The sequence below is a fragment of the Procambarus clarkii genome, chromosome 26, assembly GCF_040958095.1.
Source record: "Procambarus clarkii isolate CNS0578487 chromosome 26, FALCON_Pclarkii_2.0, whole genome shotgun sequence".
NCBI lineage: Eukaryota > Metazoa > Arthropoda > Malacostraca > Decapoda > Cambaridae > Procambarus > Procambarus clarkii.
The window spans coordinates 16148669-16163765 of record NC_091175.1 but is presented as its reverse complement, the minus strand read 5'-3'; the positions used below and the strand labels follow the sequence as shown (position 1 = coordinate 16163765).

The following is a 15097-nucleotide window of genomic DNA, read 5'->3' as shown; positions in this document are numbered from 1 at the left end:
GAGGGAGAGAGAGAGAGAGAGGGAGAGAGAGAGGGAAGAGAGAGAGAGAGAGGGAGAGAGAGAGAGAGAGAGAGAGAGAGAGAGAGAGAGAGAGAGAGGGAGAGAGAGAGCCCTGCTGGAAAGTGACCACGACGATGATACTGTAACCAGCCTCCCTCTACATGCAACACTTGGACACCCAACACTTAAGAAAGTGTAAGGTGCTTGATCTCTTCATATGTTTCTCGTGCAGCGGCTGTTGAGCCTGAGTAAAAATATCTCTCGCTCACATCACGATTTGTCCAGCAACTTTAACTGGTCATTCCAACTTCGGCAGACCGGCGTTCGAGATCCAAGTCCTTGGTCTCAGTTTCTTCAATACCACATCTTATCCCAGCACCAATCATGCCCTCGTGTACCTTCTGTACTCTGTAGTTATACTGACTTAGTGCTTTCTACTAATAATAAAGCATAGCTTTCCCTTCACGGTTATTTTTCCTCGACTTACATCATCACCTGTGAATTGATAAAGTCCTTTTCCCGTCGCTTCCCTGGAGAACCGTGTCGCGTGCTTACGTTTTTATGGCTCATTTCTGGATTAGCAACCTCCATCTTGGAGCCATTATTTCTGAATATTGGAATTTACGATGATGAAATCCATTAAAGGCCCGGTAAAAAGAAAAGAAAAAAGTATCGAACCCCCTCTAAACTTATGTGAGTTAGCATTGATTACATCGCCCACAACCAGGAAAAATCAGGCGCTCCCAAGAGGAACAAAAACGACAAGCGTGGAGTTAGTTCCACAAATCTCTGCCAGTCGTGCACAGGGAGGAAGCGCTCCGGGAGATTTCAGGAAGGTCTCATACCTTTGCTTTCTTCTCACGCTTCGCGCACCAAGGGAGGATCGATGAGTCTATTCTGCCGCTTCCAGCTCCAGATTTATCTCACTCCTTGTTAGGCTTGTCCTATGAGGCAGAGATAGATAGGACCAAAAACGCGGATAAGAAATGGGAAAAATTCGTGAATTAGAGAGCTGGAGTGAAAGGGATAGTCAGGCTGTCGTAAAATGTCTCACAAGAAATTGGAAGTGTATGAAAGGTTTTCTAAAACTGTCTTCTTTTGAACAAATCCACAAGGGCCGTGACAAGGATTCGAACCTTCGTCCGAGAGCATCCCTGTCTTCTTTTGCCTCACTCAAGTGTCATGTAGAGATACTCAACACTTCAGTTGTCCCGTTATAAGTTTACCATGATTCAGGATGCAGGAAAAAGGGGAAGTTAAGAATGAAAGGAAGTTTTTAAAGAATTGATAGACAAATTGCATCACTCAACAGTGCAGTGGAACTTACAAGATGAGAAGTTTCAAGTGGAAATGGGGAAGTTGCAAGGGAAGTAGTAGCAGAAGGAGAAGAAGTTGCAGTTGAATATGTAGAATCTGAAAGATAAGCTGGAGATAATGCAGGACAAGCAGATAATGCAGGATAAAAAAATTATGTAAGAGGAGAAGGAGCTTGGAGATGGGAATTTAAGCAACGGAAGTATAGGTTGCAGAATGAGACGCTGGGAAAAACAAATAAAATGAGATTAAAAAAAAATCTAGGTCTGGTTATAGCACGAAATGAAGGAAAAAACAAGCTGTAAAACCAGATAACAGCGGAGGCAAGCAGAGCAGTTGGTTGTGCAACTAATGGTGCAACAAAGGCTGGAGCAGATGGTCATCCGGCCTTCCCCTCCCACACTTTCCCCACACCCCCTCACACCCTCACACCCTCACTCCCTCACTCACCCCTTCACTCCATCACCTCAAATAGGAACATTTGAGACGAGTTTTCGTGGTCTTGGCCTCACCCCCTTCCCCTGCCCATTCCAAAGGTCGCTTAGTATCTTTTTAACATTATCTTTGCTTATATTTTGAACGCCATAGCGCTGGCAGCTGACCCATGCTAATGTAGGATGCGACAAAGATCGATGTCTCCATGCAAAATCGATGCCTCCATGCGAGATCGATGCCTCCATGCGAGGCATCACCTGTGAGATCCTTACAAAAAAAATCTATATAATCGATAGATACAGCGACAATAGAAGCCTGGACATTGGCGAGGTGTTATACATCAGACAAACCAAGTACTGCCAATAATAACATAAAATCTGTCACCAATAAATGCCAAAACCTGCAGAAGCAGCAAAACTCTAAATCTCTCTTCATAGGCACAGGGACAGTTGTAGTCGTTATTTACAGGAGCAGAAACAACCAAAAACGTCTACAGGGGCAGCAACAGCCGGGAACATTGTTAACATGAGCAGTAACAACCGGGAACATCGTTCAAAGAAGTAGCAGGAACTGGGGACGTTCACAGGAGCAGCTACTGCTGTCAAGATTCCACAACCAGCACAACCACCAATAACAATAAAGCCAGAGCTGTCAGCAGTGTCCCGTTCCCCATATTCCGGGTGCCATCAGCCTGACAACCACTAATTGCTGACAAAACGCCGGTTCCTCAGTTACTGACACCACGGCTATTGATCATGAGCACACAGACCAGCAACCAACGCAACGCTCTGCTAGGAGCTATTGACCATGCAAGCAGAGACCAGCCACCGACTGAACGCTCTGCTAGGAGCTATTGACCATGCAAGCAGAGACCAGCCACCGACTGAACGCTCACCTAGGAGCTATTGATCATGCAAGCAGAGACCAGCCACCGACTGAACGCTCACCTAGGAGCTATTGATCATGCAAGCAGAGACCAGCCACCGACTGAACGCTCACCTAGGAACTATTGATCAAGCACCGAGACGAGTCTCTGACCCAACGCTTACCTAGGAGCTATTTGTATCCTGGTATATTTAATTTGGAATATTTTCCACCTGCTAAAGACCTCGTCTTTAGATCTAAGTCTTATAGGTAAACCTCTCCTTCGTCTTATCTTTTCTCTGCACCCCTTTTCATCTCCCTTCCTGACTTTTATATTTTTAAATCTATGTAAATGTTTATTGTGTAATCGGCAATAATTGTTAAAGAAAAGATTTTTACAGGAACGGATAAAAAATGTTATAACTGCCGGATGCATGTTGTTATCTTCGTGGTATTGAGCGTGTTGCTCCCTGCCGTATTCACCGTGTCTTCCCTCGCCCCGAATTAACCATATACTATCACGGAACAAACTATCGCGTCCATTTACATACAAAAAAATGGAATCTTTAGAATAAATGATAAAGTAATCTACAGTAATTATACGTAACGAGGAAGGAGAAAAATAGCATGCAAATTAATTGTGGCAATGAATCAGGATAATGTGTTTTAATAACAGGGCTGGAAATGATCATATTGGGGTAGATTGCTACCTTATTCCAAATTTAAACCAATTCCAGTTTGCTTTAGAATTATACACAGCTGAATGTATTTGAAAAAAAAACGGAATTAGAAAAATAGGTCCATCAGATTCTACATTTTAAATAATATATCCTTTTTAATTCATTAATTGTCTAATTAAAATCAACAAAGGTATAGAATTTTTATCATGGATAATAGCTATCGCCGTGTGTATCTTGACGCTGCGGCTCAAGCAGGCACAGGTGTAGTCATGACGTTCAATAGCTCAGTCTAAATGAGGTAGATTGGGAACAATTCTTCCCCTCGAAGAGAAATATATTCCGAGAGGAGTACTCGGATTCTGGGTTTATATACACATAGAATTTACTTTATTCATGAACTGTCGGACTAAAAATGTTCTTGCTTCTTAATAGACTATGGTGTAGCCATAATAACGTTCCAGAGGTTGTTAGACTTTAAGCCCCTCGTTAAAGCACCTCTTCGTCTAGAATGGAGAAGTGGTAAACTAATGAGAAATGTAAAAATCGAGGTCTGCATGTAGTACAATAAAAAGATTTTATTGTGCTATATTGTACTACGTGTAGTACAATAAAAAGATTTTTACAAACTGCAAAGAGTTGGCAGAAAAATGGTTGTTAGATCTCAAACCAAGCCAATGTAAGATAATGAAGATGGAAAAGAGAAATAGACTCAAAGAAATCATCTTAAGGAAACTACCGGAAATCAGACACTCAAAAAGAATCGGAGAAGCATATCCACGAACACTATATAACATAGGTGGCATTTGGGAATCTGGCAAACATTAGATCAAAGTTTACAATCCATCATTATAAAACTTTCAAGATCAATTTTTACAATGTGGAGATAATAAAAGAATACGCATCACCGAAATGAAATATGCACCTCGTCAAGCACAAACCCATATATGAAAGATCGTAAAGCTTTTCATTATGACTAACGCCTGAATTAATATAACAAAATTACGAGAGGCTAAATGCACTCAATCTCACAACCCTGAGGGAGGGATGAAACAGATGACAATACTATCTTTTTAAAGAAGACACTGAAGCAAATACACAATGTGGATTCAATCCACAATCAGTCATCTAACATTATTCATTATCTTCATCTTTCCCTTGTTAGGTTCCGTTATTATGCAGTTAATTTCTCGTCACCGTGCTTTAGAATGAATAGAAATTTATTTAATGTTGACAGAGAAAGATTATAAAGTCAATTCCAGAAATTAAAATAAAAGTCCCCCCCCCCCTTTTGAAGCGAGATTAAGAAGCTTAAGTTGCCTTCCCTAGAAAGGCGACAAGCAAAGGGTGACATAATTGAAGCGCGCAAGTGGATGAAAGGTTATAACATGGGCGATATTAATACAGTGTTAATTATATCAACACAAAATAGAACATAAAACAATTGATAGAAATTTGATAACTTTAGTCTCAGAATAAACCTGGGTAAATACTGGTTTGAAAAAATAAGTTTCTGATTTATGGAACAGTTTATCGGGTAACGTTATATACGCTGTGTAGTTTGAAAAATTTAAGTGAACGTTAGATATGTATGAGTGGGTGTGGTTAGGTATAAATAGGACCTGCGTCGACTTGGCCATTAGACTTGCGGTTTACGCTGTTCTAATGACCAGACATGTTCCAATTTGTTCGCATGTTGAAACAAATTGGAACATGAGGACGCAGATGGAAACTGGAAACACAAATAGACAAAAACGTTTGGAAATAATCATACCCTCTATGGCGCTCAAGGAGTGGAATATACTGGAAGAAAATGACTACAAAACTTTTTCCGTCCTCAATTTTAAAGCTAGACATTACAAACAACTTGAACGTCGGAAAAGTTACAAAAGAGAAAAATTGAGTATAAAGAGCTAGAACGCACTATTTCTTAGTCTCTATAAGGTAAAGTAAGTACTACCACACCGTCACCGCTTCAACCACCACACCTCCACCTTCTACCACATCAACCACCACACCTCCACCTTCTACCGCATCAACCACCACACCTCCACCTTCTACCGCTTCAACCACCACACCTCCACCTTCTACCACATCAACTACCACACCTCCACCTACTACCACATCAACCACCACACCTCCACCTTCTACCGCACCAACCACCACACCTCCACCTTCTACCGCATCAACCACCACACCTCCACCTTCTACCGCATCAACCACCACACCTCCACCTTCTACCGCTTCAACCACCACACCTCCACCTTCTACCACATCAACCACCACACCTCCACCTTCTACCGCTTCAACCACCACACCTCCACCTTCTACCGCTTCAACCACCACACCTCCACCTTCTACCGCTTCAACCACCACACCTCCACATCACCTTCCCGTTCCCACTGAACCTCCACACCTTCGCCCTCTACCGTTCAAATCACCACCACCATCATCAAATCAATACTCACCCCTATCATCATCATAACAGTTTAACCCACTGAGTTAACCACTCTCCATCAATCGACCAAGCTTACCACAGAGGGCGCCGTCATGCCGGGAACTCATTGATGAAGCCCTTAAGAGGCCAATTTGAGAATGAAAGCAGGGTGCCTAGCCTTAATGGCACCTACACTACAGTGAATTATTTTAAATTGGAATATACTACGGCACTCTATTTTCTCTGACTATCAGGAGTACAGCAATTACGATCAAACTACAGCTCTTAGTGGTACAGTTTATAAACAGCTGGTTCGAAGTAATTTCAGTTTAGCACACACTGTGTTTTGAAGATAGCACGAGGTCTCTAATAGACTTTATTGCCGAAAACTTTTTGCCTGTCGGAGCTATTTAATAAAGTCCTTTCAGATGAAGCTCCTTATTATTAAAGTCAGGGTCATCTTCAGTGTAGTCTAGGTCACCTTTAATAGTCAGGGTCATCGTCAACAAAGTCCGGATAATCTTCAATAAAGTTTCGGTCATCTTCAATAAAGTATGGGTCGTCTTCAATAAAGTCAAAAGTCATCTTCAACAATCAGGGTCATCTGGCTTATTTTCAATAAATTCAGGGTCATTATAAGTAAAGTCAGGGTAATTTTCAGTAGAGTCAGGGTCACCTTCAATAAAATCATGGGTCATTTTCAGTAAGGTCAGGGCTATTTTTATTAAAGTGCGTCATCTCCTATAAGGTCTGAGTCATCTTCAGTAAAGCCAGGATCATCTTCAATAAATTCAGGGTCACCTTCAATAAAGTATGGGTCATCTTCAGTAAAGTAAGAGTCATCTTTATTCAAAAGCGAGTGTTTTGCCAGCTATAATAAAACCACTGCTCTCAGTGGCTATGGCCTGGAAATTTTTCACTCTATTAAACATATGTTACATTTACTAGTTAGTAAAGTACCTAACTAAAATTTACATTGAACTCTTTTTATTAAAGGCCAATTAATACTGGTTTATTATCATTGAAGAACCCTTAGCGATTAGTAATATTTATGTTTCTGACTGATGCTTGCCTATTGACCGGGAATTAATATTACACGCAAGCACGCGCGCGCAAACACACTCACACACACACACACGCACACGCACACACACACACACGCACACGCAAACACACACACACACACACACACACACACCACACCACACACACACACACACACACACACACACACACACACACACACACACACACACACGCAAACACACACACACACACACACACACACACACACACACACACACACACACACACACACACACACACACACACACACACACACACACATCTAACTAACTAACAGAACATCTAAGGCTAACATCAGGCTAACATCAGAACGGCGTTCAGGAACCTGTGTAAGGAATCATTCAGAATCTTGTACACCACATATGTAAGACCAATCCTGGAGTATGCGGCCCCAGCATGGAGCCCGTACCTTGTCAAGCACAAGACGAAGCTGGAAAAAGTCCAAAGGTATGCTACTAGACTAGTCCCAGAACTAAGAGGCATGAGTTATGAGGAAAGGCTGCGGGAAATGCACCTCACGACACTGGAAGACAGAAGAGTAAGGGGGGACATGATCACAACCTACAAAATCCTCAGGGGAATCGACCGGGTAAACAAGGATGAACTATTCAACACTGGTGGGACGCGAACAAGGGGACACAGGTGGAAGCTGAGTACCCAAATGAGCCACAGAGACGTTAGAAAGAACTTTGTCAGTGTCAGAGTAGTTAGTAAATGGAATGCATTAGGAAGTGATGTGGTGGAGGCTGACTCCATACACAGTTTCAAATGTAGATATGATAGAGCCCAATAGGCTCAGGAATCTGTACACCAGTTGATTGACGGTTGAGAGGCGGGACCAAAGAGCCAGAGCTCAACCCCCGCAAGCACAATTAGGTGAGTACAATTAGGTGAGTACACACACACACACACATACACCAGTACATACACACACCAGTTGATTGAAAGTTGAGAATCGGGACCAAAGAGCCAACACTCAACCCCCGCAAGCACAAATAGGTGAGTACACACACACACACACACACACACACACTGTATTAGGAAGTGATGTAGTGGAGGCAGACTCCATACACAGTTTCAAGTGTAGATATGATAGAGCCCATTGTTATGATACAACACACACACACACACACACGAGTTGTACTTGAAAGTGAAGTGGCGAAGGCAGAACTCTAAATGTACTAAAGATAGGATCGAGGTGAAAGTGCTACGAAACCTGTACATCATTCAACTAAAGTTTGAAAAGTGGGAGCTAGACACTGAAGATCAACCCCAATCACGAAAATTTGTGGAGAACAATTAGACTAATGACAAATGTGACTGGCAGGTATATGTTCTCACTGATGTCACATATGACAGGTGTCCATCCTGACTGATGGACACCTGTCATATGGTGATATGACTGACAGCTGTCCATCCCACTGATAACATGTGATTGACAGCTGTCCATCACACTGATGATACATATGACTGCCAGTTGTCCATCCCACTTATGACACATATGATTGACAGCTATCCATCCCACTGATGACACGTATATGAATGAACCGTGTTTGTTCATTTCCCGTAAATTATTTCACGTAATGTCAATAAAATAGGATCATTAACTCTTTATGATTGATGGTGTTTGATGATTCATTATGGTGATTCATGAGTGATGATAATTGATGATTGATGGTGATGAGGGTCATGACAGGTTCTTTCGGTGATTCATATTTTTTTCATATTCTCATTAAAATAGAAAATGTGATAACAAAGACGAAAATATATTTTTCCTAGCTGTAACTTTTATTTTTTAATTATATATTATTTTGCCTTTCTACTTCTTATTATTGAGAAAACCAGTTGGAGTAATGAGAGGATTCGAACCCTCTACCTGGGTTGAACTCACAGGCCGCACACTATACCGCTGGACCACGACATGTTGGTTGTGAAATAATTATTATTATTATTATTATTATTTATTGTTGTTATTACAACTACTATTATCATTATTTAATTATTTAGTATTTTTATTAAATTACAATTATTTGTACTTCATAATTTTAATTTTTCTTTTTAAATTGTTTTATTTTATTTATTAGTACTACTATCTATTTGTATAGTTTTTATTGCTTTATTATTTGTTCAGGTTGCTTAAACCATAACCCTGGTTGTCATTTTCGTAATCTTTTTGCGTGAGTAGCCCCTTTGTGCCATTATTGGAATGTGTAGGCTACTGGTGGCTACTTATAGAGATAATTGAGAAGTGTTAAGTAGTGTGGAAAATGAAGACACAAGGAAAGTGCAAATGCTGCTCAACATTCACATTGTCACGTTCGACAGCTTCATAAAAAGTGAAGCTGGAGAATGAAGACATAGCCACCGTCACTATACTAACAGTACCACATAAACACAACCACTATACTAACAGCCCCTCATAACCATCACGCCATACTAACATCACCACATAACCGCCACCATACTAACAGCACCACATAACCACACTCATCAACACCACATAGCCACCATCACGACAATCATACACAGCTGCAGTGCTTCAAAGCAAAAGATACAAAATGGTTCTCAAAAGGAGGCTTGGGCATACGCTTCAGATAGCCAGTCCCACTTAATTAAGTGAATTGATTTAACCTTGATGTTGCCGTACACTCTGCATCCTCTGGGCACATTCAGAGTCAATCTCCACACTGTGTTCTCTTGTTGACCTTCGTCTTTCTCCTGCCATCAATTCACTTGAAATGTCTCTATTCATCACTTCCCGTCAACTTGGACGGGTTGGCACAGCAACGGCCTCGTTTCTTTCAAGTTCGGCGTTCGATCCCCGATGGTTCAAGTGTTTGAGCACCGTTTTTTCACTTTATATCTTAGCTCCTTATCCTTGGGGTGTGGGGTGTCAGTGAGGGGTAGCACCTCTAACAGGGAACAGTCGCACCTCCGGGTGGTTTCGTCTGCTTTGGTCCCCTCCTGCACTCAACTCTCACCTGTGGCTCCTAGTAGCTGTTCGCAGGCAACAGCGGCCACACCCCGGTAAACCGCTTCGACTGGCGGGCAAAACCAGGTGAGGGTAGCCGAAGGTTTGAGACCCTCGGTGAACTAAGGCTTGTCAATTATACATGCGAAGACTGGAGCCAGCGGACTGCGTGGAGAAAACCACCAGAATGGTTCAACTGGCAGAAAGGCGGATCAGCAAAGGGTTGTGGAGCACAACTAGGACGCAGTGAAACACGTAGGTCACTGCTGGCCATCCACTGCATCCTAATCTATCTCCTACCATCTCGATTTGTCCTGCCGCTACACCCAGAGAGGCCGGGACGAGAGAGTGAGGCTGACAATTTGCACAACTCTCCTTCACTTTAATCTTAGTGAAGCGCAAGCCATACCGAGCAGCCTTAAGTCCTGTGGCGATGGGCGAGTGGCAAAGCAGTAGTGAGGATACACTGGAAGCTGTAGGCACAGACCCGTTCACAAGCGACTCAGGGCATAGGGCCGCGCTCTTCTGGACCGAAGCAGCAGCAGGTTCGGCAACCCTGGGTGTCTGAGCAGCGCTCTTCAGGACATACTCTGCTCACCTCCTTGGAGGAAGGCGCTAGAAAATGTACCAGGATCCCCGCCATCCTGCTGCGGGGATCCCCCACATTTGTCGAACAAACACAGAAAAAAGTGAGGGTGCGCTCTCGGTACTTGGAACTTTCGAGCCCTGCTGGATAACACCAAGGCAGACAGACCTGTTTAAGGACCGTCCAACTCGGAAAAGCAAATTCACCACTGGGTCCGTGCGGAAGAAAATAGACGGACTACAGGGTCCAGAGGAAACGCGCCGCGCACAAAGCTATAGCAGCCTGCACCTTTGCAGCAGCACCCACTCACGAATGTCCCATGTGTGGGCGAGCCTTCCGGACCCAGACTGGTCTCATCCTCCATCATCTGGCAAACAGCCACGGCCTTCGACCTGATATATGACGTCATGGTGATCTTCGCATCCGAAAGACGAACATCATCATATCTTAGCTTCTAATCCTCGCATCTGTTCCAAATGCTCTATAGTCCTACAAGCGCAGAGCTTTCTCCTCATAGTTACCTTTCCTGCTCACATTCACTAACAAAATGTGTAAGAAATCTTTGCAAATCTCTGTGCTTAAGAACGCTATTACATGCATGCATTACGTGTGATATAATACACATAGTCCTATATTTTCCTTTATTTCCCACTCTGTTTTTCCTTAATACATCCATATTATATGCTGTTCATGGGAGAACATGTTTCCATCACACGACCAAACCGTACTTGGTCGCACTCCAGTTACAATACTCAGTCGACTTCCACACTTTACCTCCTCTAGCCCTGGCTATACAGACGGACGAGAATGTGTGTATGCTGGCTACCATTGTAAAAGCACTTCTGTCACCTTTGGTTGAGTGCTCAATAGCCCAATGCACTGTGTATGTAGAAGAACAGATGTATAATCCCTTCCATGGAAGACAGAAGAAAACTTTTTATGTTTGTTAGCATTGTATAAATGAATGACCACATTTGTGGTAGAAAATAAACTAAAAAAAAACTACTTCTTGATTAAAAACGTATCACAGCCTATGACACGTTATCAACTCTACACGCAGTCTCTTTCTGTTCACTGTCTTGTGCTTTCACATGACCTTAAAGGTCATGACGATTTACCATGTTACTCAGGCGTTGTTTACGCTTTCATACCAGACGTACCTAGCCTCTCTCTGCCCAACTTCTAAGATATCCAAATAAAACCCAAGATGAGCCACTGAAACCACAAGAAAGTCAGGTGAAGTCAGATGTGGCTCTCGATAAAACTTAATGGAGTGTAATGTTTTAAGATGAGACTCCCATTAACTCCTAACAGGGGTGAAGAGTGTCTCGGTTAAACAAAAGAAAATGCAACCAGGTTTGTTTTGGCTCTCAATAAAACCCAATAAAAAGAAGGCAGGGGGTCATAGGAAGCCCTCGACATAACACAAGAGAATGTAGGCGGGGGTTTAGATGTGGCTCTCACCCCTTGTAAAATACGACGGAGGTCAGCCAATAAATCCACCGAGAGGGAACAGCTGCCGTGATTTCTGGTAATATTATGCTGGGTAGCAGTTTCCTCTGGATTCTTCCCCTCGTTTTCCCCTTCCTGGTTCACCCCGTCTCCCCCCTGGATTAGCCCTCAGGATACCGAACTAATACGGGATATGAGGGTTACAGCTGAGGATTAAACTTAGTGTGCGAGATAGGATTCTTTATTGATCATTTACGTGCGTTATATTCTAGTTTGGGAACTTTAAGGTTACGTTTAATGCAAAAATCTTATACTTATCCATTTTGGAATAATTTATGTCTCAATTTTCATCCGCGATACTTTTATGGTCGATGTGTTTAGTCATGGCTTTAGTCTTTGTTTTCAGCACTTATCCACGACACACAAGCCTTGAAACTCATGTACTTCAAACACCAGTACTCTAGTAGCAACAGCTAGTAGCACAGCTTCACTTCACAGCGTTGGCCCGGTGTATAATCAATCCGGATTATCCTCACAAAGGCCATGAGCTCACAGTGACGGGCCTCCATTAAAGTAACGCCCTTGAACTCCTTTGAAAGTGTGGTGAAACACTGTTTGATTCCTTCTTTGGAGCCGGGATCAAAGTGGTGAGCGCTACGGTGCCTCTCCTGTAACAATACGCACTCCAGGAGTCCATTGATGGCACCAGCTCCCTAAACATAAGCCTTGACCCAACACCATCCTTTGGTCATGGTCCAGCCCTTGATTCTTCACCAGTAATTCACTCTGAACCTGCTCTTGATCATGTACCAGTCATTTATCATGACCTAACATTTTGTTTTATGCATTCGGCCATATACTAAGTACTTATTGCTTCTCCGGCATTGTTTTAATCCTTACCGCTGGTTCGGCCCTTTGTTAATCTAGTTTGGGAATAATTTCCTAATTCGTAACTTGTTCCAGCTCTTATCTATGCTTAAACCCAATTCCTTTTGTAGGTTATGCCGGCTTCCCACCAGACCCCACCCCAGACTCTTCCTGTCCCCCTCCTCAGCTTGAATCTGATACCACCTACCCTGCACTAACCTCAACCTATCCATGCCCTGCGCTCCTCACGTAACATCACCCTCCCTCCCCCATCTCTGCAAGGTACACAGTTCCCTACGACCTTGCTTGAGGGTCATAAGGTTAAGTGAGAAATTCTTTGCGTTGCTTTCGAAAGTATGAGCAAATATTTCACCAATCACAAGTTTCGTCATCCACACACAGGAAGCTGTTTGATGCAATCAGTGTTGTTGTACACACGAAAAGGGTTTCGGAATTGTATAAAGGAGACTGGGTATTCAAATAGGTCACTGGTACACGTCCTTTGAACAGAGTAATAGGTCACCAGGTACACAGGTACACGACCTCCGAGAGTACCAATGGTATACCATTACTATGAAGTCTCTCCAAAAATATATGCAAGAAATAAATCATGACAGAAAATAAAACCTTAAGTTTTGGTTAGTGTTGTCATCAGTCTGTCTCCAAAACACCGGAGTAACACACGCTCACATTTTTTTACAGGTGCGTTCTGTGGTCCACGAAGAAAGACAATAATTCACCATTTTTTTTAAATAAAAAGTGTGTGAAGAAGGAGCATCAATAGGATGGATATTAAATACCCAGTTGGTGGTTCTTATATTTTAACATTTTGTTTTAAAGCGCTTATCAGAGATGCATATTGGTTGTTTCCGTTTGTATGTTACTCGGCTTTATTATAATTATATTTTCAAAGAGTTTGGAGACCATGACTTGAAGAGAAAGCTATGAAGTTGTATTTTTTGTAAATCAAAAATATAAATTTAATAGTTACGATAAGAGTTCAGCTATTTTATTACGGATGTCTTGCATTACACATATAATAAAGGAAGGGCCCAATAGCTGAAGTTCGGTTCTTCAAGATCAAGCAAATGAATATATACAACCATACACACACACACACACACGCTCAGGGGCCGGTGACTGAGCGGACAGCACGCTGGCACGTGATCCTGTGGTCCCAGGTTCGATTCCGGGCACCGGCGAGAAACAATGGGCAGAGTTTCTTTCACCCTAACGCCCCTGTTATTAGCAGTAAATAGGTACCTGGGAGTTAGTCAGCTGTCACGGGCTGCTTTCTGGTGTGTGTGTGTGTGTATGTGGCGTGGAAAAAAATAGTAGTTAGTAACAGTTGAGAGGCGGGCCGAAAGAGCAGAGCTCAACCCCCGCAAGTACAATTAGGTGATACACACACACACACTCTACGCTCAAAAGGAGGATAGAGGACAAATGATACAGACGTATAAAATACTTAAGAGTGACTGGGTGGAAAAATGTTTATAGTGAATTCGAATAGAACAAGGGGGCACGGATAAAAATTCGAGACTCAGATGTACCGTAGAGATGTTAGAAAAGTTTTCTTTTAGCGTAAGGGTAGTGAGTAAATGAAATGACCTAAATGAGCAAGTTGTAGAGGCAAACTCAATTCAGAACCTTAAAAGCAGGTATCATAAGAAAATGGGTAAAAAATCATTGCATTAAACAACCGACGGCTAGAAAAGTCCAATAGCTTGAGTTCGATCCTGCAGGCACAAATAGGTGAGACACACACACACACACAGATCCTCGCAGCCGAGCGGACAGCGCTCTGTGGTCGTAGTCTTAAGGGCCCTGGTTTCAATCCCGGTCTAGGCAGAAACTAATAAGAGTTTCACCTGATACCTCAGTTCGCCTAGCAGAAAATAAATATCTGGGAGTTAAACAACTGCTACGGGCTGCATCTTAGGGATGTGTACGTGTGTTAGAAATACATGTAGTAGATATACTAGAGGGAAAATAGGTCGGGTGTCGGTACATTAGACATCCGACGGATAGAAAGGTGGGGTCCAAGAGCTAACAACTCGATCCTGCAGTCACAAATAATAAATACAAATAGTAAAAGCACACACACACACACACATGTATACCAATATATCATGTCTCACATGAGAGCAATTGCTCATGTCAAAACCACCCACCAACTATCGAAAATATTTTGGAGCGTCGGTGTTGGATGATGGCCGGGTGCACTAAGCCGGGCAAATGGGTCCATCACCAGGAACAATCAGGACAGGTTTGGGTGATTGGTCGCCACCGCCGGGGTCTCCCCGTAACTGATGGGCTTTTAATACCTCACCGTCGCCCCGATCAGAAGCACGTCGACCTCCGACCTTCTTATTAAATACCTTAATCGGCCTATTTTTTGATGGCGA

The 15097-nt window shown here is 42.7% G+C and overlaps 2 protein-coding genes across 2 annotated transcripts in view; both read right to left on the bottom strand.

The window, feature by feature from the left end:
- LOC123756821 (limbic system-associated membrane protein) overlaps positions 1–15097 on the bottom strand; it is a 241354-nt gene that overhangs the window by 203023 nt on the left and 23234 nt on the right. The window lies entirely within an intron of this gene.
- Positions 5247–9565, bottom strand: LOC138368796 (uncharacterized). Its single transcript, XM_069331494.1, has 2 exons — positions 9445–9565; positions 5247–5653 (listed from the first exon to the last, which is right to left on the bottom strand). The coding sequence occupies exons 1-2, from the start codon at positions 9563–9565 to the stop codon at positions 5247–5249; spliced, it is 528 nt and encodes a 175-aa protein (XP_069187595.1).